At 39.9% G+C, this 17,061-nt stretch overlaps 1 protein-coding gene across 1 annotated transcript in view; it reads left to right on the top strand.

Moving 5' to 3' along the window:
- wdr18 (WD repeat domain 18) overlaps window positions 1-17,061 on the top strand; it is an 84,609-nt gene that overhangs the window by 27,399 nt on the left and 40,149 nt on the right. Inside the window, exon 5 of the mRNA XM_036586877.1 lies at window positions 12,901-13,044. Coding sequence (XP_036442770.1) covers window positions 12,901-13,044 — 144 coding nt within the window. The remainder of the gene's footprint in view (window positions 1-12,900; window positions 13,045-17,061) is intronic.

The following is a 17,061-nucleotide window of genomic DNA, read 5'->3' as shown; positions in this document are numbered from 1 at the left end:
AGTATGAAGCAGACTGTTTTGTCTCTAAAAAGATGATGTAACTGTAAACATCCTTGAGGAGAGTGTTATGTTTTCTGCCCGTTCAGAATTGGCACTTGAACCCTGTGGGGGGAAGTAGCTGCTGAGAGAGTGTTTTCTCCCAGGCTGAGGTTGGCTTCCTATTCACCAGATTCTTATTCAGATTTTCTGTTCCACCTTAAATGGAGCTGCAGTTACATACGAGCATGATTTTTCTTGTTCGAGCTCAAGCTTGCAAGCTGAAACGAGCGTCAGCTTTTCATGTAAAACCAGAAACGGTAAAAGTTAACACTGAAAAACGTTGATATTTGTATAAACATTTGTTCCATGCCTAGTTACATCTCAGAGTTTAGCCTAGCAATCTAGTATTTTGTAGATGCATTTAGTAGCTCAAATGGCCAAAGGGAAGTCTGTATATTATTAACTTTGGCTAAGGTTACTGTGAAAGATGAGCACCTGAATGTGTGTAGCTTGGCTATTTCTCTTGTTTTTCAGTATTACCTAGACAAGCCAACATGATCTGACATCACCCACTGAACAGGAAATAAAAAACCTTGTGTAGAAGACTCTCATCTATAGAGTTTATGTGAAGGATAGAGTTAAATAGAGTTTATGTGAAGGATGAGCGTTTATATTTTTATCTTTATCTTAATTTTTATCTCTTTTTCATAAAATAATACAAAGAGCTTCTAAGATTTTTGGCTTTCAGCAGTATACTGTAAGCGTATAGCAATATGTGTATGATCACAAAACACATATTCTGTTAATTTGAGGGGAGCTTTTACAAAAATAAATAAATAAATCAAATAAAAATGTACATTTATTTCATGCAGTTACTGAATAATTGCCTTACAATTTGGTCATGTGAATTCAGATGGGCAAACCCAAATGTACCCTGGAGAATATGGTGTAACGAAATTAGTTGCTGCTGTGAAAGAAGGAACAAGAAGAGAATTAACAAACAAAGTAGTTAAAGTAATTAGTAATTAGTTTAATTACTTTGTTAATTCCCTTCTTGTTACATCTTTTCTTGAGTGCCTTGCTGTCCCTTTGCTGCTGTAGCACTGAAATTCCCCATTGTGAAACTAACAAATAATTATCTAACATTAAACTGGCTGGAATTTGAGCTAAACCACAGTGGCTGAAATATTGATCCTCACTTCTGAATGACCAAAAGTTAAACAGTTAGCTTAAAAAAATAAAGAAACATTCATAAGTTTGGAGTGAACAACTCTGTCTGCTTCCTTTGTGCATCTGAATTTATTGCACAGCACTGCTGGATGGATGACTGGCAAAGTAATGTTACAGCGATTCTTAGCCAAGGTGGTATTCAACAAAATCAACTGAGTGTTCTTTTTTCCATGGCCGGCTAGATTTCATTAGAATATCGTCTTCCTCTCCAGCCTAACTAAACACAGCATGTTTAACTGTACTGCTACACAGGCGAGTCAACTGTTTGTGCAAGCTTAGTCAGATGTAGCCTGCAAATGTGAGTTTAAACTTAATGCATAAACCTTTTACAGCATCAGCTGTTTTAGTTACACCATTATCTCGCATTTTATAACATGACATCTACCTATATTCAATTCATAACATCTTTTGGAAGAAGAATATTACCATGTGTTTTGCGACACCCCTGTCCTAGATAGACTAATAAATTAATCATAAGGCTAATTGAGCTGGCTCTACCTCTGTGATAAGAGGCTATGGAGCCCTTTTTTCTGTCTAACAAATGGATTCAAAACAGTAGGTGATGTCTTTTCATACTTAGACATGATTCCTCAAGTGCTGTAAGCTGTCTCTGTTCTCGAACTATATCCAGAAACCATAACTAAACCATAAGCTGTTGCACTTGTCCAGGACTTTCAACTGTGCAGCTGTGCATTCCGGTCACATGTCACATCGTTGTGTCACGCGCCATGTTTGGACTTCACGGCCGTTGTCATTGACATTGCTCTGACAGGATTAGGTGAAGTAATCAAGCCTGTTAACCAAACAGTGGGCATGACAGATCTGAGGGCCAGCAGCTAGCGTGCCGTGGTCTGAGGGGCCGTCATGAATGACTAGCTGCTCGCTCTCTGTTTAAGCTAGAGGCATGGCCGGGGCACAGCGACACGCCAGCCGCTCAATGTCACACCGATTGCACTCTGTCATTACCCAGAACCCTCCCTGGGGTATCCCCGAGCTCAGCAGCGGTCATGGCAGCGCCCACAGGAGCAGAAATGATTGGAAGGAGCAGTCAGGATGATGGAAAGTGGGCTTTTATGGGTCACACAAATGCAGTCATTTCAAAGAGAGTGGGAAGTTGGCCACAGGGTAAGTCACCATGTCTCTGACCAGATCCTGCCCTCTAGACATGTAAATGAGAAGCCTTTGACTTAGACACGTCACTCTGTCGCAGGATCTGATAAAGGTCTAGAAAATGCTCCAGGTTTGCTTTAGTGAGGAATGTTTTGAATCAGTGCTGCTGCTGGTAGATTTCATAGGATCAGTATTAAACCTCACTCGAGGGGGTTTCCCTTCATGGAGTGTCATACTGCTCATATGTCAGTGCTCATGTTAGGGCACAACCGATGTGAAAGTTTTGTGCCTGATACCAATTTTAGGTGCCTAAAAATGTTGATAAGTGATAATATTACGCATCATCATTTTACATTTAGTTTTATACTCAGGTTCAGACTGTATTGAGCCTGTTATATAGTTTAAGGGGGAGTCCAGCGATTTTTCCACATTTCTGCATAATTAAATGATTAAGACATAAACAAAATCATTCAGAGTGGTGTGGTGTGAAATGCTCCATTCTAGTGAAACTTACTGAGTCAGAATTGTTCACAGTGGTGGTGACAGGAACCAGAAATCTGAGGTGCTTAATTCCACTTAAAGCTACCAAAAGGAAAGTTATTACAAGAACTTTACATTGCCTGATGTCTGAGACAGTGCTTTATGATAGTTTTTGGTCTAGAAGGTTTTAGTCTAACATACAGTCATGGCAGAGAGGTACATGCAGGGTGTCTTCAGGCAAAATAGTTGCCAAAGAAAACTTATTTTTTTCAGATTTACCTCTAATTTACCATTATCACCATTACATATAAAAACTCAGGAGACACATGTTGCTTTGCTGGTCATTTTGAATAGTAAATAAACCTAACTAAGTTTGTGTTGAGGACATGATGACTTCTAGTTTGCAACACAGCCACTGTAAAGAAAGTGGTTGTGCAGGTTTCTCCACAATTAACCATTTCACCACCTCATACCACTGAGTGAGTGAATTACTGAATTACTGACTAATGCAGAAATTTAGAAAAAATGGTGGAATTCCCCTTTAGACAGACTGTATATCACATTGAGCTGCTCAGTGGCATAATAGTGTAAGGCAGAGCTGATCTACAGGACCAGGTTTGGGCGCCACTGATCAAAGATTTTGCCCCATCAGGGGTTCATGACTTTGAATCCCAGCGATGCTGCAACCCAAAAACAGTTTTTTTCTTAAATTAATTAATTATAAACGTACTAACGATAATATGGCAGATCGCAGCCATTTTACCGGCCAACTGATATATCTGTTGGGCCATATAAACATACATATACATAAACACACAGCGCTTGTCAAGCATCTTCATCAGCTTACTTGTCAGTAATCCTCAGTATCCAAAGAGATCGCCCTTTCGCCCAGACCTAAACATCTTCAGTTGAAGAGAGAGGAAAACCCATGAGACTTTCCTCTTCATTTTCTGTACAGTCTTGTTTGAATGCTGCCCTGTAGTGCATACATCACTGTTGTGTGCGAGTATGTTGATGGACATCTGTGCAAACGTCTGTCTGCACATGAGTCCTGCCCATATTCACAGTTGAAGCAGTGTATTCCAGCCTTAAATTAACTCAAATTATGCTTGAGAAATCCTGGGCAAAAACTCTGGGCAATCCTGGTTGAATGTAAAAAAAAAAATAATAAAAAAAATAAAAACATCCGCAGATCGAGTTGCATTATGCTATTTTTTCTTTAGCTGTCTTTTCACTTGTGTTCTTGACACAGCCTGCAGAGCTTCAGGCAACCCCAGGCTTGCACGTTTCTCAGTTGCTGAGAGATGAGATGGGGTTCAGAGTGCTCATATATTGTCAAAGCTACTTTGTCTTCAGGCTGAGATGTCTGATTGCTGCTGATTGGTAAGCAACTCTAGACACCTGCCCCTTGCTAGCTATTCCTTTTGAACCTAGTCCCTGGTTATGAATTTTACATGCATTATCATTATACTTGAAAGGACGGTTTTACTTTGTTGTTTTGAACTGTGCTGATTGCTACTGTAAACGCAGTCTGTTTAAATTGTAGTATTTGATTATGTAGTTTCATAATATTTCTTTCCAGATGTTCCAAATTAATGAATGATTATGCACACACATATATATAGAGGTGAACTTGGTTATAGGAAATATGTTATTTCTCCAGACTGAAAAATTAAAACTGTGTTTAAAGTGTTCTAGAAACACTTTATGACTGAATGATGTTCAGTCCCATGAGTTCTCAAGTACTGTAACAACAACCAACATCTTTAGCTTGTGACATTAAACTAAACTATCACTGTGAGACTGTTTGTCTGGCTTTAGGTCCTCATCTCCTGTTTGCTGTGAGGGAAAATTAAATATTAACTGTTATTTACACTTATGGTGCATTTTCATTTGAACTCGTAAATTCTGAGTTCCCAGTAGGAAAGTTTCAACTGGAACGCCCCCCACGAGTCGAATTTCTTACTCGGAAAGTCAGGAGAGCCTCACCAACCCCAACCTCAAAATCATTTAATATTTCCCATTTAAGCCACAAAAAACTGATTTTTGGCTTATTGGTCCTCATAACTTTATTTTAGTAGTCCTCTTGCTCATCCAGGTTGTCTTTAGGAAGCAGCAATGTTCCTTTTGAAGCATAGATTTCTCTATGCTATCATTCTATTCGTACTATTCTTGTTCAGTGTTTGCCTGATGGTGGACTCATGAACACTGACAGTTCAGCCAGTGTAAGAGAGGCCTGCAGATTCTTAAATGTTACCCTAGGGTTCTTTTGTGGTCTACTAGATTAGTAAACGCCTCACTCTTGGAGTCACTTTTGTTGGATGATCACTCCTGGAAAGGATAACGATGAGACTGAGTTTCCTCCATCTGCCTGACAGTGGATCTTCCAGCCTTATGAGCATTGGCAGATGTTTTTCTGAGGTTCTCAGAAATCTGATTTGGCTGAGATGTGGCATGCACTGACAGATGTGTGTAGTAAAGACCTGACTTTGATGATGAAGACTCAGGTTGATTTTTAAATAGGGTAGGTTCAGCCACACATCACCATTGATTGTCATCCAATTGATTGAACCTCCTGAGCCTAATTATCCTCTACACAAGCTGCTAATTCTAGAGGTTCACATACTTTTGCCAACCAAAATATATAATTTTAGATCACTTTGTTTGATAAAAACTATAATTGTTTGTGTTATTTGTTTTACTGGGTTCTCTTGATCTATTGTATGCAGTTATAATAATTTTTCCCCATAGTGATGGCGTACTCTTTGCCATGCCTCGGTTTCTTCAAAGCAGTCCCTCCCTGTTAGTCTCCAGTACCACCCACAGTGTTGTCATCAATCAGCTTGATAATTTTTGGGTTTCATTCGTTCCTTCTGCCTAACATTTGTCATCAGCCTGATGCCTGATGTTCAGTGTTGTCAGCTGTATTGGATTGCTGTCCATCTGTTTCTTCAGATAAATGACGTTTGCCTGCTTCAGATTGGGAGGAATGCTGCTGGTTAAATCGGAGGCAGCGGTCACACAGGTCAAACCATTGGGTGACTTAATGGACAGGGTATAATCACCAGAATTAGCCTCAGTGGCAGCCCAGAGACTGACTGGAAGCAGCATCAGCAAAATGTGTTCTCAAAAATCATGCACTGAGTTTCCGATGTATTAGGTACACCTACAGTACCATGCCAACGTCACATTGAACCCTTCATTTGTGAAATTTTAACTCAAAACTGCCATTATATACATGTTATTTAATTTTCAGGAGATATTTCTGAGGAGGTTAGATAGAAGGTTATAAACTTGCATAATGAAGGGTAAAGTCAGATGGAAAAAAAGGTGAAAAAATAAATGTTTTTCTAAAACTGGAGTTCAAAACATTATAGATATAGAGAAATTAAATAAATTTCTTGCTTCAAATCTGAAAAAATCCACATATGTTTCTGTCTGTTCTTCTACTGAGAGGAGGCTACTCAACGATATTGGCCTGAAGGAATGTTTAGCCATCAAGAAGCCATTACTGAGAAAAGGAAATAAAGAAAAAAAGACCAAAAATTTGCAAAAGACGCTGCTGAACAACAGAGTTACCACCCCAGAGTCCAGACCTCAACATCGTTCAATGTTGGGATTATTTGGATCGTGAGAAACAGAAAATACAACCAACTTCTAAGACTGAACTTCGGAGGTGTGGAAAAATATCCCTGTAGATTTCCTTAAAAACCTAAAAGGAAGTCTCCAAAAAATAATAAATACTGTATAAAATAAAATAAAAAATAAATAAATAAATAGTCAAAAGGTGGACACAGTAATTACTGGCAAATGTGATATATAGTTAAGTTAATTGCTTTTTTTTAAATGCTGAAAAATGAAAAACTTGTACTTAATGGGTGTTTTGACTGGGAAAATAAATGAAGGCTGATCTCTGACCACGTTACTGTACTTTGTAGCTACAGTAATTTACCATTTTATTAGTGCTGTGCTGAGAATGGTCCCTCATCTGGTAAGCTGTGGTCCCTTTTTTGGTCACTCTCCATTTATGCATAGGGTACAAGGAGAGTGATAAATAGTGCAGCTACACACACAGTAATTGTATACCACTGAGTTGAAGTACACAGTAGATTCATACACCCTTATTAATTAGTGAGTTCATATACTTTAGGTGGCACCCTTTAATGGTTGCTTACAGGCATTCAGCTGTGTACACACTGCTTGTGTAATCTCCATAATAAAGCACTGCCCGTAGAATGGGACACTCTTGAGCAGCCACAGATGAGCCTAAGGCACTGTTGGCAATATTAAGAGGAGCCGTTTTGTCCTTTTAACAAAAATCAAGCCACAACATTTTTTGTCCAGTTTGCCATCTTGGCTGTTAATGTCTCAGTATGTGCTAATGTACTAGTATAGGCTAAAAATAAAATATAAACAAAAATGCAGACTTACTTTGCTTTGAGCTTTAGCTCAGCTGTAGCTGCTTTTCTCACATCTCTGGCAGGAAACTCCTCCTTAAAAGTTGAACAGTTTCTTGTAAAATGTCCCTCAATGTTCGACTTTTTACGAGGCTGAAGTCAGCGTCTCATTCGCCAGCTTTTTGTATAAATTGTCCCGTTCCACCTGAAATCGTCGTGAAATTAGCAGTTCTGCATTAACCCCAGTGTTTAAGACCATTTATAGTTAAAACTGTGTTATAATGATCAGCAGAGCTTTATTTTACTCCAAAGGAGGATTTTATTTTTACGCAAAAATCAAATACTGCTGTGGAGCCGCAACAGGGCAGGAAAAGAGCCACATGTTGCCGACCCCTGGCCTAAGGTCATTATGCCCAGTACCAAGTGTAAGAGGTGTGTAAACCTCTCCAGCATTGGGCTGTGGAGCAGAGCAACTGTATTCTGTAGTTATGAAGCTCTATTCAACACCTTTAGGATGAGTTGGAGTGGCACTAGTGATGCAGTCAAATCTTCACAACACTGGCCTGTAGTCACAAAGCTTCTTAGAGTAGGAATGATGATCTAGGATCTGTTCCTGTCATAGTATATGAGAGAGGAATCTGATCCTACATCAGCACTTCTGCTCTGAGAAGCTTCATAAATACTGGCCTTACTGTTTCAACATCGAGTCTAAAGCTTTCTCAGGAGAATAGAGGCTGTTTCTGCAGCAAAAGGAGAACAAGCCTAATAATAATACCCTTAATGTCAGAAGAAACATTGAAGATGAGTTGTCCACACACTTTTGGACACTGTACATAAACTGGCAACAGAGTTTATTTTTTCCTGTTTTGTTTCCCACTCTAAAAACTGTGTTTTGTAAATGTCCTTCATAAAAGGAATCAGATTGTGTTTGAGAGCATGTGCATCAGTGTGGCTCTTACATGGCCAACCGTTTCTTCTTCCTCTTGACTTCAGCACTTTTGTTTTATGACGAGGTCGTCACACTGATCTTGTCCAATTATTGGTCCAATCTCAGCTTTATTTTACGGTCAGTTTGTCTCCTTTATGATGGCACATCCATCACACTGAATTGTGGAGGGAAAGGTAAGGGGTGGGGAGCTATAATGCTGTCCATCCTTGTGGCTAGCTTCCTAAGAGCATGTTCACAGAGACATGGCATTCTCAGATACCAATCTGGAAACAGTTTTTTCTGTATTCTGTCCTCTATCGTTACAGTCGGAAGTGCAGTGCTGATTGCAAATAAGCAGGAAATAGCAGCCGGAGCTACCAGCACAATCATTTCAGCACTGGTCCACATCATAGGTGTCCTCTATGTGATACGCAGCTGTAGTACTGAGCAATATGTTGTCAGCACCAGTGTGTCTGTATTGGTGTCATTCTGTGATACTAACTTTAAGTTAGAGCTGTATTGATAGATAAAAGGCATTATATTTATCATAATATTCCTTGAAATAGTAGTGTCCTTGTTGCCAAGCAGTTTGTTTTCAGTGTTGTTTTTATTCTGTCTTGTGCACTTTTGGCATGGTGTCCACAATCTGACAGTCAACTGCAACGTGTGTTATTTATTCAGTGCTTCTGTTCAGATGGTTTTGAAAGAATAGCTGGAATGCGTAATACATTTAATAAATTTAAAACTGGAATCAAATCTGGAAATGGATTGGTAAAACATAAAGAGAAAATGGAACAAAACAGTCCAACAAAAATGAGAGATGACCGGTTTGTAATATAGTCTTTCAGCACAGAGTTCCAGCACTCAGTAAGCATGGTTTTGTTCCCTTTTATTAATAGAACCCTTTTTATTTTTTTTACCCCAGTTTTTCCCTAATTTAGTCATGGCCAATTCCACACACTAGTTTGGCCTCCTCTTATCACACAATGCTGTCATGAAGCTATGAGGGTGAAGGCCAGCACTAGGAAAGGTGCACGGGTACTCGAGTGCTCACCTGACCATTTAAGTTATACTGCCAGTAATACTGACACCATTATTCAGGTATTCGTTTAGTTTTACTATGGAAAGAAGGAACAAATATACAGTAAAAGCATTAAGTGAAAAGCTAATTTTATGAGTGTCTCAACAAGATCACGTTGCCAAGGACATGTTGTTAAGGATGTGACTAAGATGGCAAAGAGAGCAAAACAGGTACGGTGCAGTTTTTTGCTGACTAGGCTAACCTGCTATAGCTGATGTTAGTTTGGTGTAGAAGGAGTGAAAATGTTCCTCTGACAAACTAACATTTTGGCACATCTTCCACCTGTAAGAAGACAACGAGTCGTCATCAGCATCCAGTATTGTACTGGTGATCCCTTTTAGCTCCAGGGTTGGGATGTAACAGAATACGTGTTCAGAATACAGACATGAATTATTCAGTCAAAGTTACGTTGAGAAAGATCAGTATTCAGCTTACAGTTACCTTTTGCATTTTTGGGAGAATGCTACCATCTTTAAAAGAAACTACATCAATGCTTGTTTATTAAAATCAGCGTACAGTGTGTAAAGATGTTCTGTAAAGAAGAACTCAAAAAATGGCCTCTTTACAGACACAGTGCCTTATCAAGATGTATTCTAAATGTATTCTGAATGCATTATTTTCTATGTATTGTAATGGTATATGTAATTGTATAAATTTAGCCATGTGTATTCGGTCACTTTTTCAAAGGCTCCTGCTTAACGCTGGTTAGCTTTTTAGCTCATCTGAAGAGGGAGCGTCCATTACACGGAAACCTACCGATTTCCCTCGGGGAAAAAAAAGGCCTAAACATGTTTTAAAATGTGTTCCTATATGTGCTGCTGCACTAGTGCTGTCACCTGAAAAAGAAGCCTAGAGCCACACAGTAATTTTTTTTCCTGTTTATTTCCTTTCCTATGCTTAACTGATGATATGTTTGTTCTTTATGTATATTTGAATACCATAACTGGTCAACATGCACATGACTACTTAGCATGTGCTTCCTCTGAAACACGAGATTCCAGCCACTGCATTTTTTTGAGCTGCCCTAACGCATGGTCATTGAGCTAGGGTGCTAAGTGCCAGTTGTTGTTGGTGCTAACAGATGCACACATTGGCTAGCATAATGCTAAGTGATGTGGGAGAGGGAGGACCATCCAACCCACCCAGAGAGAGCGAGGCCAATTATCCTTTTAATCACTTCTGGCCACGGATGGCTGTGGCATCACCTGAGATTAAAGTTGCAATTTCCTGATTAAGCAAACTTGCATATCATCTGATACCATGATCACCTCTGAAAATATAGAAAATATTGTTATATTGAAGTTTATCAATACCATCCTGTACCAAACCACTAGTGAACTGCTGGGAAAGTGCACCATGATACCTGTATGTCCGTGTTGATTAACACTGAAACCCAATTCTGAACAGCCATGAAAATCAAGCTTTCAATTCAGTTCAATTCAGAACCATTGGCCACCTGTGCTTGCACAGAGGAATTAGACCTCTGCATTTAACCCATCCGTGCAGTGAAACACCCACATACATGCACACTAGTGAACACACACGCTAGGGGGCACTGAGCACACTTGCCCGGAGTGGTGGGCAGCCCTATCCACGGCACCCGGGGAGCAGTTGGGGTTTATGTGCCTTGCTCAAGGGCACTTCAGTCATGTCCTGTTGGCTCAGGGGATCAAACCGGCGACTTCCGGGTCACAAGGCTGGTTCCCTAACCTCCAGCCCACGACTGTCCCCAGGCACTCCTTGTCAAGCTGCCTGAAAAAAAAACCCCAAAACATTCTGTGTCCTGCGAGTCACACAGCTATTAAACCAAACTAAAGCTGGAATGATCAGAATTTATTTAGCTAGCCATGTGTTTTAGTTACATTGCTGTGTGCTAGCTAGGGTACCCTTGCTAGCATCTAGTTCACTACCTCAGATTAGACTACACTGATCAACACTATGCTGCATATGAAGCTTATTATAACTTTTCACATGTCTGTCTAAAATATTACGTGTCTTTTAAATAACGTTGAAGTGGTGCCTGTAAGCTTTGCGTTAGCTATGAAAAGGCTGTCTGTAAGTTGGATTAAAGCAGGATAAATGGCCTCACCTGGCTCGCTGTGAGATGAGCCTCATTCCTCCTCAGAGCTTTTAAAACCTTCCCCTCAGCAGTTTCCTCTAAGGCTATATTACATTGGCTCAGGGCACAATAAGTGACCATCAAAGTTTTTGGCAAAAGTATCATCCCTCCTAAATAACTTGATCTGTCAAGTCATTAATTTGGAGGATGGAACAAAAATGTGCAATGCTGTGCAGACTGATTTTTATTGTCCTCAGCAGCGTCAGATGGTTCAGTGCCTTTAAAGTTGTAAGGTCAGAGGAATGTAGTGATCCTTCTCACCATCTGTTCTGTGGGGAAACTCTCTATTACACTTTCTCTCTCTTTATCACTGCCTGTGCCTCGCTTGTCTTCTGCTTGCCGTGCTTGTGTTTGACCTTTCCAACACAAGAAAGCTCAATTCAAGAAAGCCTGGTGTACAAATTTAGTACATACTATACCGAATGTACATACATAACAATGTGTAGCTCAAATAATGCTTCTGAAATTAATGTTCAGTGTACTAAGGCTGCAGCTTACTACGTTTACTGCCTTAACTACAGTGAATGAGAAGGAGAATAACAGTTTAATGGTGGAAGGATTTATCATTGAGAAAGTGAACAACACTACAACAGGCACTGTTTCTATAATAGGGAGCAGTTTTGAATGCAGCTTTAAAAAATACAATTCAGTTTTACTGCTAGATTTCATACAGTGCTCACATATACACTATATGGACAAAAGTGTTGGGACACCTACACATTACACCCACAGGAGCTTTTGTGACATCCCATTCTAAATCCATAGGCATTAATATGGAGTTTGTCCCTCTTTGCAGCTATAACAGCTTCCACTCTTCTGGGAAGCTTTCTACAAGATTTTGCAGTGTGTCTGTGGGATTTTTTGCCCATTCATCCAGAAGAGCATTTGTGAGGTCAGACACTGATAATTCAACAGAGGATAGGCGCTGTGCGCTTCAGCACTTGGTGGCCCCACTCTGTGAGTTTGTGTGGTCTACCGTTTCGTGGCTGAGCTGTTGTTGCTCCTTGTTACTTCCATTTCAAAATAATAGCACTTACAGTTGAGTGGGGCAGCTCTAGCAGGGCAGAAATTTCTCAGACTGACTTGTGGCAGTGGTTGCATCCTATGACAGTAACTAATTATTATTAGTTATTATTGGTTCAAAAGTTTGTGCAGCAGCATAGAAAACCATTTGGACACAGTGGATGACTGGTTTCATGGCTTCTACAAGAGACATTAGGCGAGCGATTAATAATCACTGTTCTTGCCGAGCATCAAGACGGGGTAAAACTTTTCCACCAAAAACACAATATCCCAAGCAATATGCAGAATATCTTTTAATACTTTGTAGTTTTTATGTTTCGTACATTTATTCAAAAGCAGAAATAAAACAATAAATTAAAAAAATGAACAAACTCTTGTTTTTTTAAAAGAGTTTTCCATGTTGATGCATCACTAAAATGAGCGGTTTATCGTTGCCTTGGTAACATGGTTAATCATTGCTGGGCACGAGTTTAGTTGGTTTTGCGAACCAGAAATGAGGATTTTGTGCATCTGTACATACAAGATCATGTTTTTTTTTTCTGTGTTCTTACAGCTGTGGGAAATTTCCTCTGGAGAGATGCTTCTGTCGGTCCTTTTCGATGTCAGCATCATGTCAGTGACTCTTGACCCCTGCGAGTACTTTGCGTTCTGCGGAGGAAGTGATGGAAGTATCTTTCAGGTGTCCCTCTGCAGCACGGTAAGCCTTATGTTCTTGTTGCAGGTCTGTTAATGTTCAGCATGTGTTCACTTATGTAATTAAGCAAGAAGCTCTCAGCATAACACATTAAATGAGGGGCTGATTTCAGACCCTGTAGCTCTGCTGGTGGATACTTACAACTGAAATAGGAAAAAAAAAGCTTCCCATCTTTCGGACTGCACTTTAAACAGTACGGACGTTCCATCATTGGTTTTCAGTTGCTGCTTGCCTCATTATTGTTTTAACAACGCCTCCACTCTTTCCTCGTCGATGTATGGATCCTGTGTCAAGTCAGGTCTTTTTCAAATCCATATTTGTCCTCCAACTTTCTGGTGAACCTCCCAGTACTGTAAACTCGAGTAGCTGTTTGGTTTGAGGTTTGAGAGGGGAATCTTTATTTTATAGGAGAATGGCTGTGATCAGCTGACAGCTCCTTTACGTCTTCCCTCAGCGGTGCTTGATTCACTGTGGCTGAGGCTGCTTGATGCAGTGCTTTGAAGGAGGGATTGAGCTGGCTTTTTTTTCCCTCTTCTTCCTTTTTTTTTGGTCCCAGTCAGGTGCATTGTGTGAAGTTCAGGGCAGGTAGGGCCATGAGAAGTACAGCTCATACAGCAATAGAGTGGAAAGATGTCAGAAACAGCAGAAAGCCTTGCTCTAGCAGCTCGCCTGAATCCACCTTTGCAGAGGAAGACGGTATCAAAGGGAATTTTTATCTAAATACGTCATTGAGTCCAGTTGTCAGTTTTTTATCAGGGCCTATGTAAAGCGTTCTGTCCAGGAGAATCTTTTGCAGATGTCTGCTTTGTGAATAAAGTGAACGTGGGCAGACAGGGCTTGTATTGTAAATCAGGACTGCACTCTCTTGGTAATTACAAACTTGTTATTTCGGACAGGAACACCCATTTTGGTCCAGATGGTCACGCAGAGCAGGGCTGTCTACTGTAAATCACGCTTTAGTGTGCGCTTGTACACAAGCCAAAACATGCACTTCAACCCAGTGCATCACATCAGTACTGCAAGGTCATTACGACTACAGGATCCTTCATTCCTATTAGAACAGATGCTCATTGTGGTAGTTTGTAGAGGTGTAGCAACACATTTGGCTCACAATTTGATTTTGGTTCATGATTTGTTGAACAATTTTTAAATGAATCCTTTGAATAGAGAAAATGATGACCATCCATGTAGTTGCACAATCTACTAATAATCTACTAATAATTAGGACTGCAACTGAATTTTTGAATATTCTGTTGCAGATTATTTCGAAATTATCTGTACAATCTGAGTGTTTTATAACAATAAGAAAAGCTCAAGATGTATGTTTTAACCAATGAATGCCTGTAGTAGTAGTAGTAGTAGTAGTAGCAGTAGTAGTAGTAGTAGTAGTAGTAGTAGTAGTAGTAGTATTTCTCATTGATTATATTTTTGCATGATGGCTGGATCTGTTTTTCTTCTTTTTTAATTTAAGCTTTTAATAAAACAAGCTAATGGAAAAACATCACTGATAAACAGTTATTGTCATTGCAGCTAGCACAAAATTCTAATCCGGGGGCACCTGGTAGCCTTGACCAGGCTGTTGAGACTGTTTAGAGTGTCAATTATGAGCAGTGCAGAAGAGCAGAGGAAACAGCGTCACACATTCAGTCTGTTTACACCTTGATTTAACATGTGTTTCGTGTCCAGATCGTATCTGGATAAACTTCGGCTGGAATCCATTCACACTTCACCAAAACGCATCCGCAATTTGACCAGATGAGATCCAATCGTACTTTTCCTGAGTGAAAAGCACGTGAGCACACATTTTACTATTGTTTACTCTTTTCCCTGTTACGATAGAGTCGACAAGCTCGGCTTGGACACTTTCATCAGCCTGGAGTGCATGAAGGCAGTTGTTTTGGGGATAACTTCAGCCTTGCGTATCCACAATATTTCATTTTATTGTTTAGAATCTCACCTGCTTGTCAACGCTTGGCAGACACGTTTCCTCTCTCGTAACTGTATCCAGATTTTTAAGGAACTGAAAAACTGTCTTATACCCATGTATGTTCTAAACTACTGGTCTTCTGTTCTTCTAGTATTAGGATGTTTTCATACCTGAAAGTCGAACCAAGGTTCAATGTTTTAGTTTTGGTTTCATGTTGATATTTAGTGAGCACACCAAAGAACTTTGCATGACACACGTTCAACCTGTTGTCACCTACGTGGGCTGCATCTCCCTGTAGCCTTTTCTGTTTGAATGGAGAAAAATGAATGAACAGATTCATTTTGTTGCCATTATAAAACTATTATGGCATTACTACCAGCAGCACCACAACTTCAAACGCAGTGCTAGAGACTGTTCGAATTCACCAAATGAACATCCAGGTCATTCAGAAATTATATTGTTGCTGGCAACGTTTTCATCTGACCAAATTAGAATTAAATATTTTGCCTTAATTAAGTATTTTGGTCTGGAGCGTTGTCCAAGGCACCTATTCACACCTGCTATTTTGGATCTGTCCATACTGAAAAGTCCGAAGCTTCGGTCTAAACAAGGTAGTTCCCTAGCAAGCACATTGTCAATTATTTTTGGAAATAAATGCAGCGAAGAGCATGCTGCCTAGCAATCCAGAGCAGTCTGTAAACTATTTTGGCTGCTCTGAGCGATTAAATTGTCGCAGGCTGCTGTTGCGCAGGCTGCTGTTGCGGCAGGCTGCTCTTGCATACGAGGATATCGAGGCAAAAGTAGCATAAGCTAAAAGCTCAGCATTCTAAAATCTGTATGAATGGAATATAAATTTGACACTACTTTTAAATACCAGCATGTTTGTCTTTACCAGCTTACTGCACAGTCCAAACATCTCAAACAAGTGTGCTACGTTACTGCAGGAATGTTCTGTAGCTGGAAGCTCTTCCCTGTTGCCTCTCATTAGCATATTTTAGTAAATTGGATGCACACACACACACACAGACACACACAAACACAGACACACACACACAAACACACACAAATGAGGTAAACCAACTTCGTAGATAGCATTTCCAAACGCACTAATTTCCCGCTTTGTCATATACCAGGCTAAAGGCTATTCCAAAACAGTAGTAATCAGTAAAAAAGCTGGATTGATATAAACACAACCAACACTGCAGCACCTTCGCTATAAAGCATACATCCGCTCTGCACAGACACAACTTCTGCCTGGAGAAGACGACAAAACTAAGTTAAAATCAGACAGCTGATGTACAAATACAAAGAGAAAACACAACAAATCTGAACCAAATCATTGTAGGCAAAAGCATATTGGCACAGTGGGCATGAAACATGTTTATGGTCTATTAATGTCTTACCTGTAATGACTCGATACATTGAAGTAATGTTAGATATTTGCTGTGATTTTTCACATCTGTTTCAGCTTTGGACGGGTAGAAAATGGCATTCTCACAGAATCGCACTGAATTTGATACGCTAATCTCTCGAGGATAATGTTAGCTTTTTTCTAATTTCTGTTCCACCTTAAGTAGTACAGCAGTTGCCCGCCAGCACCTGTACAAACATCTGAACGTAACTACATCATTTAAGGTGGAACGGGAAATGAGAATAAGAAGCTTACCCCAGCTTCTTCTAATCTCTATCCACTGTACTGAGACTCAGCAAACCGGGGCTGTGCCACTGAGGTGGGGGCCACTGGTTTAACACCTAAATTAGTACAGACTACAAATTGAACGTTCTTGTGCTTATGTGTGTGAGTTTATTATTATTAGCTCACAGTAACTGGCCCGAAATGCTACCAGCCCATGGGGAATTCTCCCAAGTGTCCAGATTACCCACTCTGGCACTGATACAGAGTTGCAGTGTGGATAGTACTACCATACATAGATTTCAAGGCACTGCACACGAGTAACATATTTTATAAGCTGTAAAAATGACTATTTCATTAAGAAAAAAGGCTGCTTGATATCTGATGGTTCAATACTTGATACTTGTGGTGCTAAACTTTTAATTAATCTGAATAGAAATGGACCATTTGTTTAAAGCTG

This window comes from Colossoma macropomum, unplaced genomic scaffold (genome assembly GCF_904425465.1).
Source record: "Colossoma macropomum unplaced genomic scaffold, Colossoma_macropomum, whole genome shotgun sequence".
NCBI classification, from domain to species: Eukaryota; Metazoa; Chordata; class Actinopteri; order Characiformes; family Serrasalmidae; genus Colossoma; species Colossoma macropomum.
The sequence above is the reverse complement of the archived record's forward strand: the minus strand, read 5'-3'. Positions and strand labels throughout refer to the sequence as shown.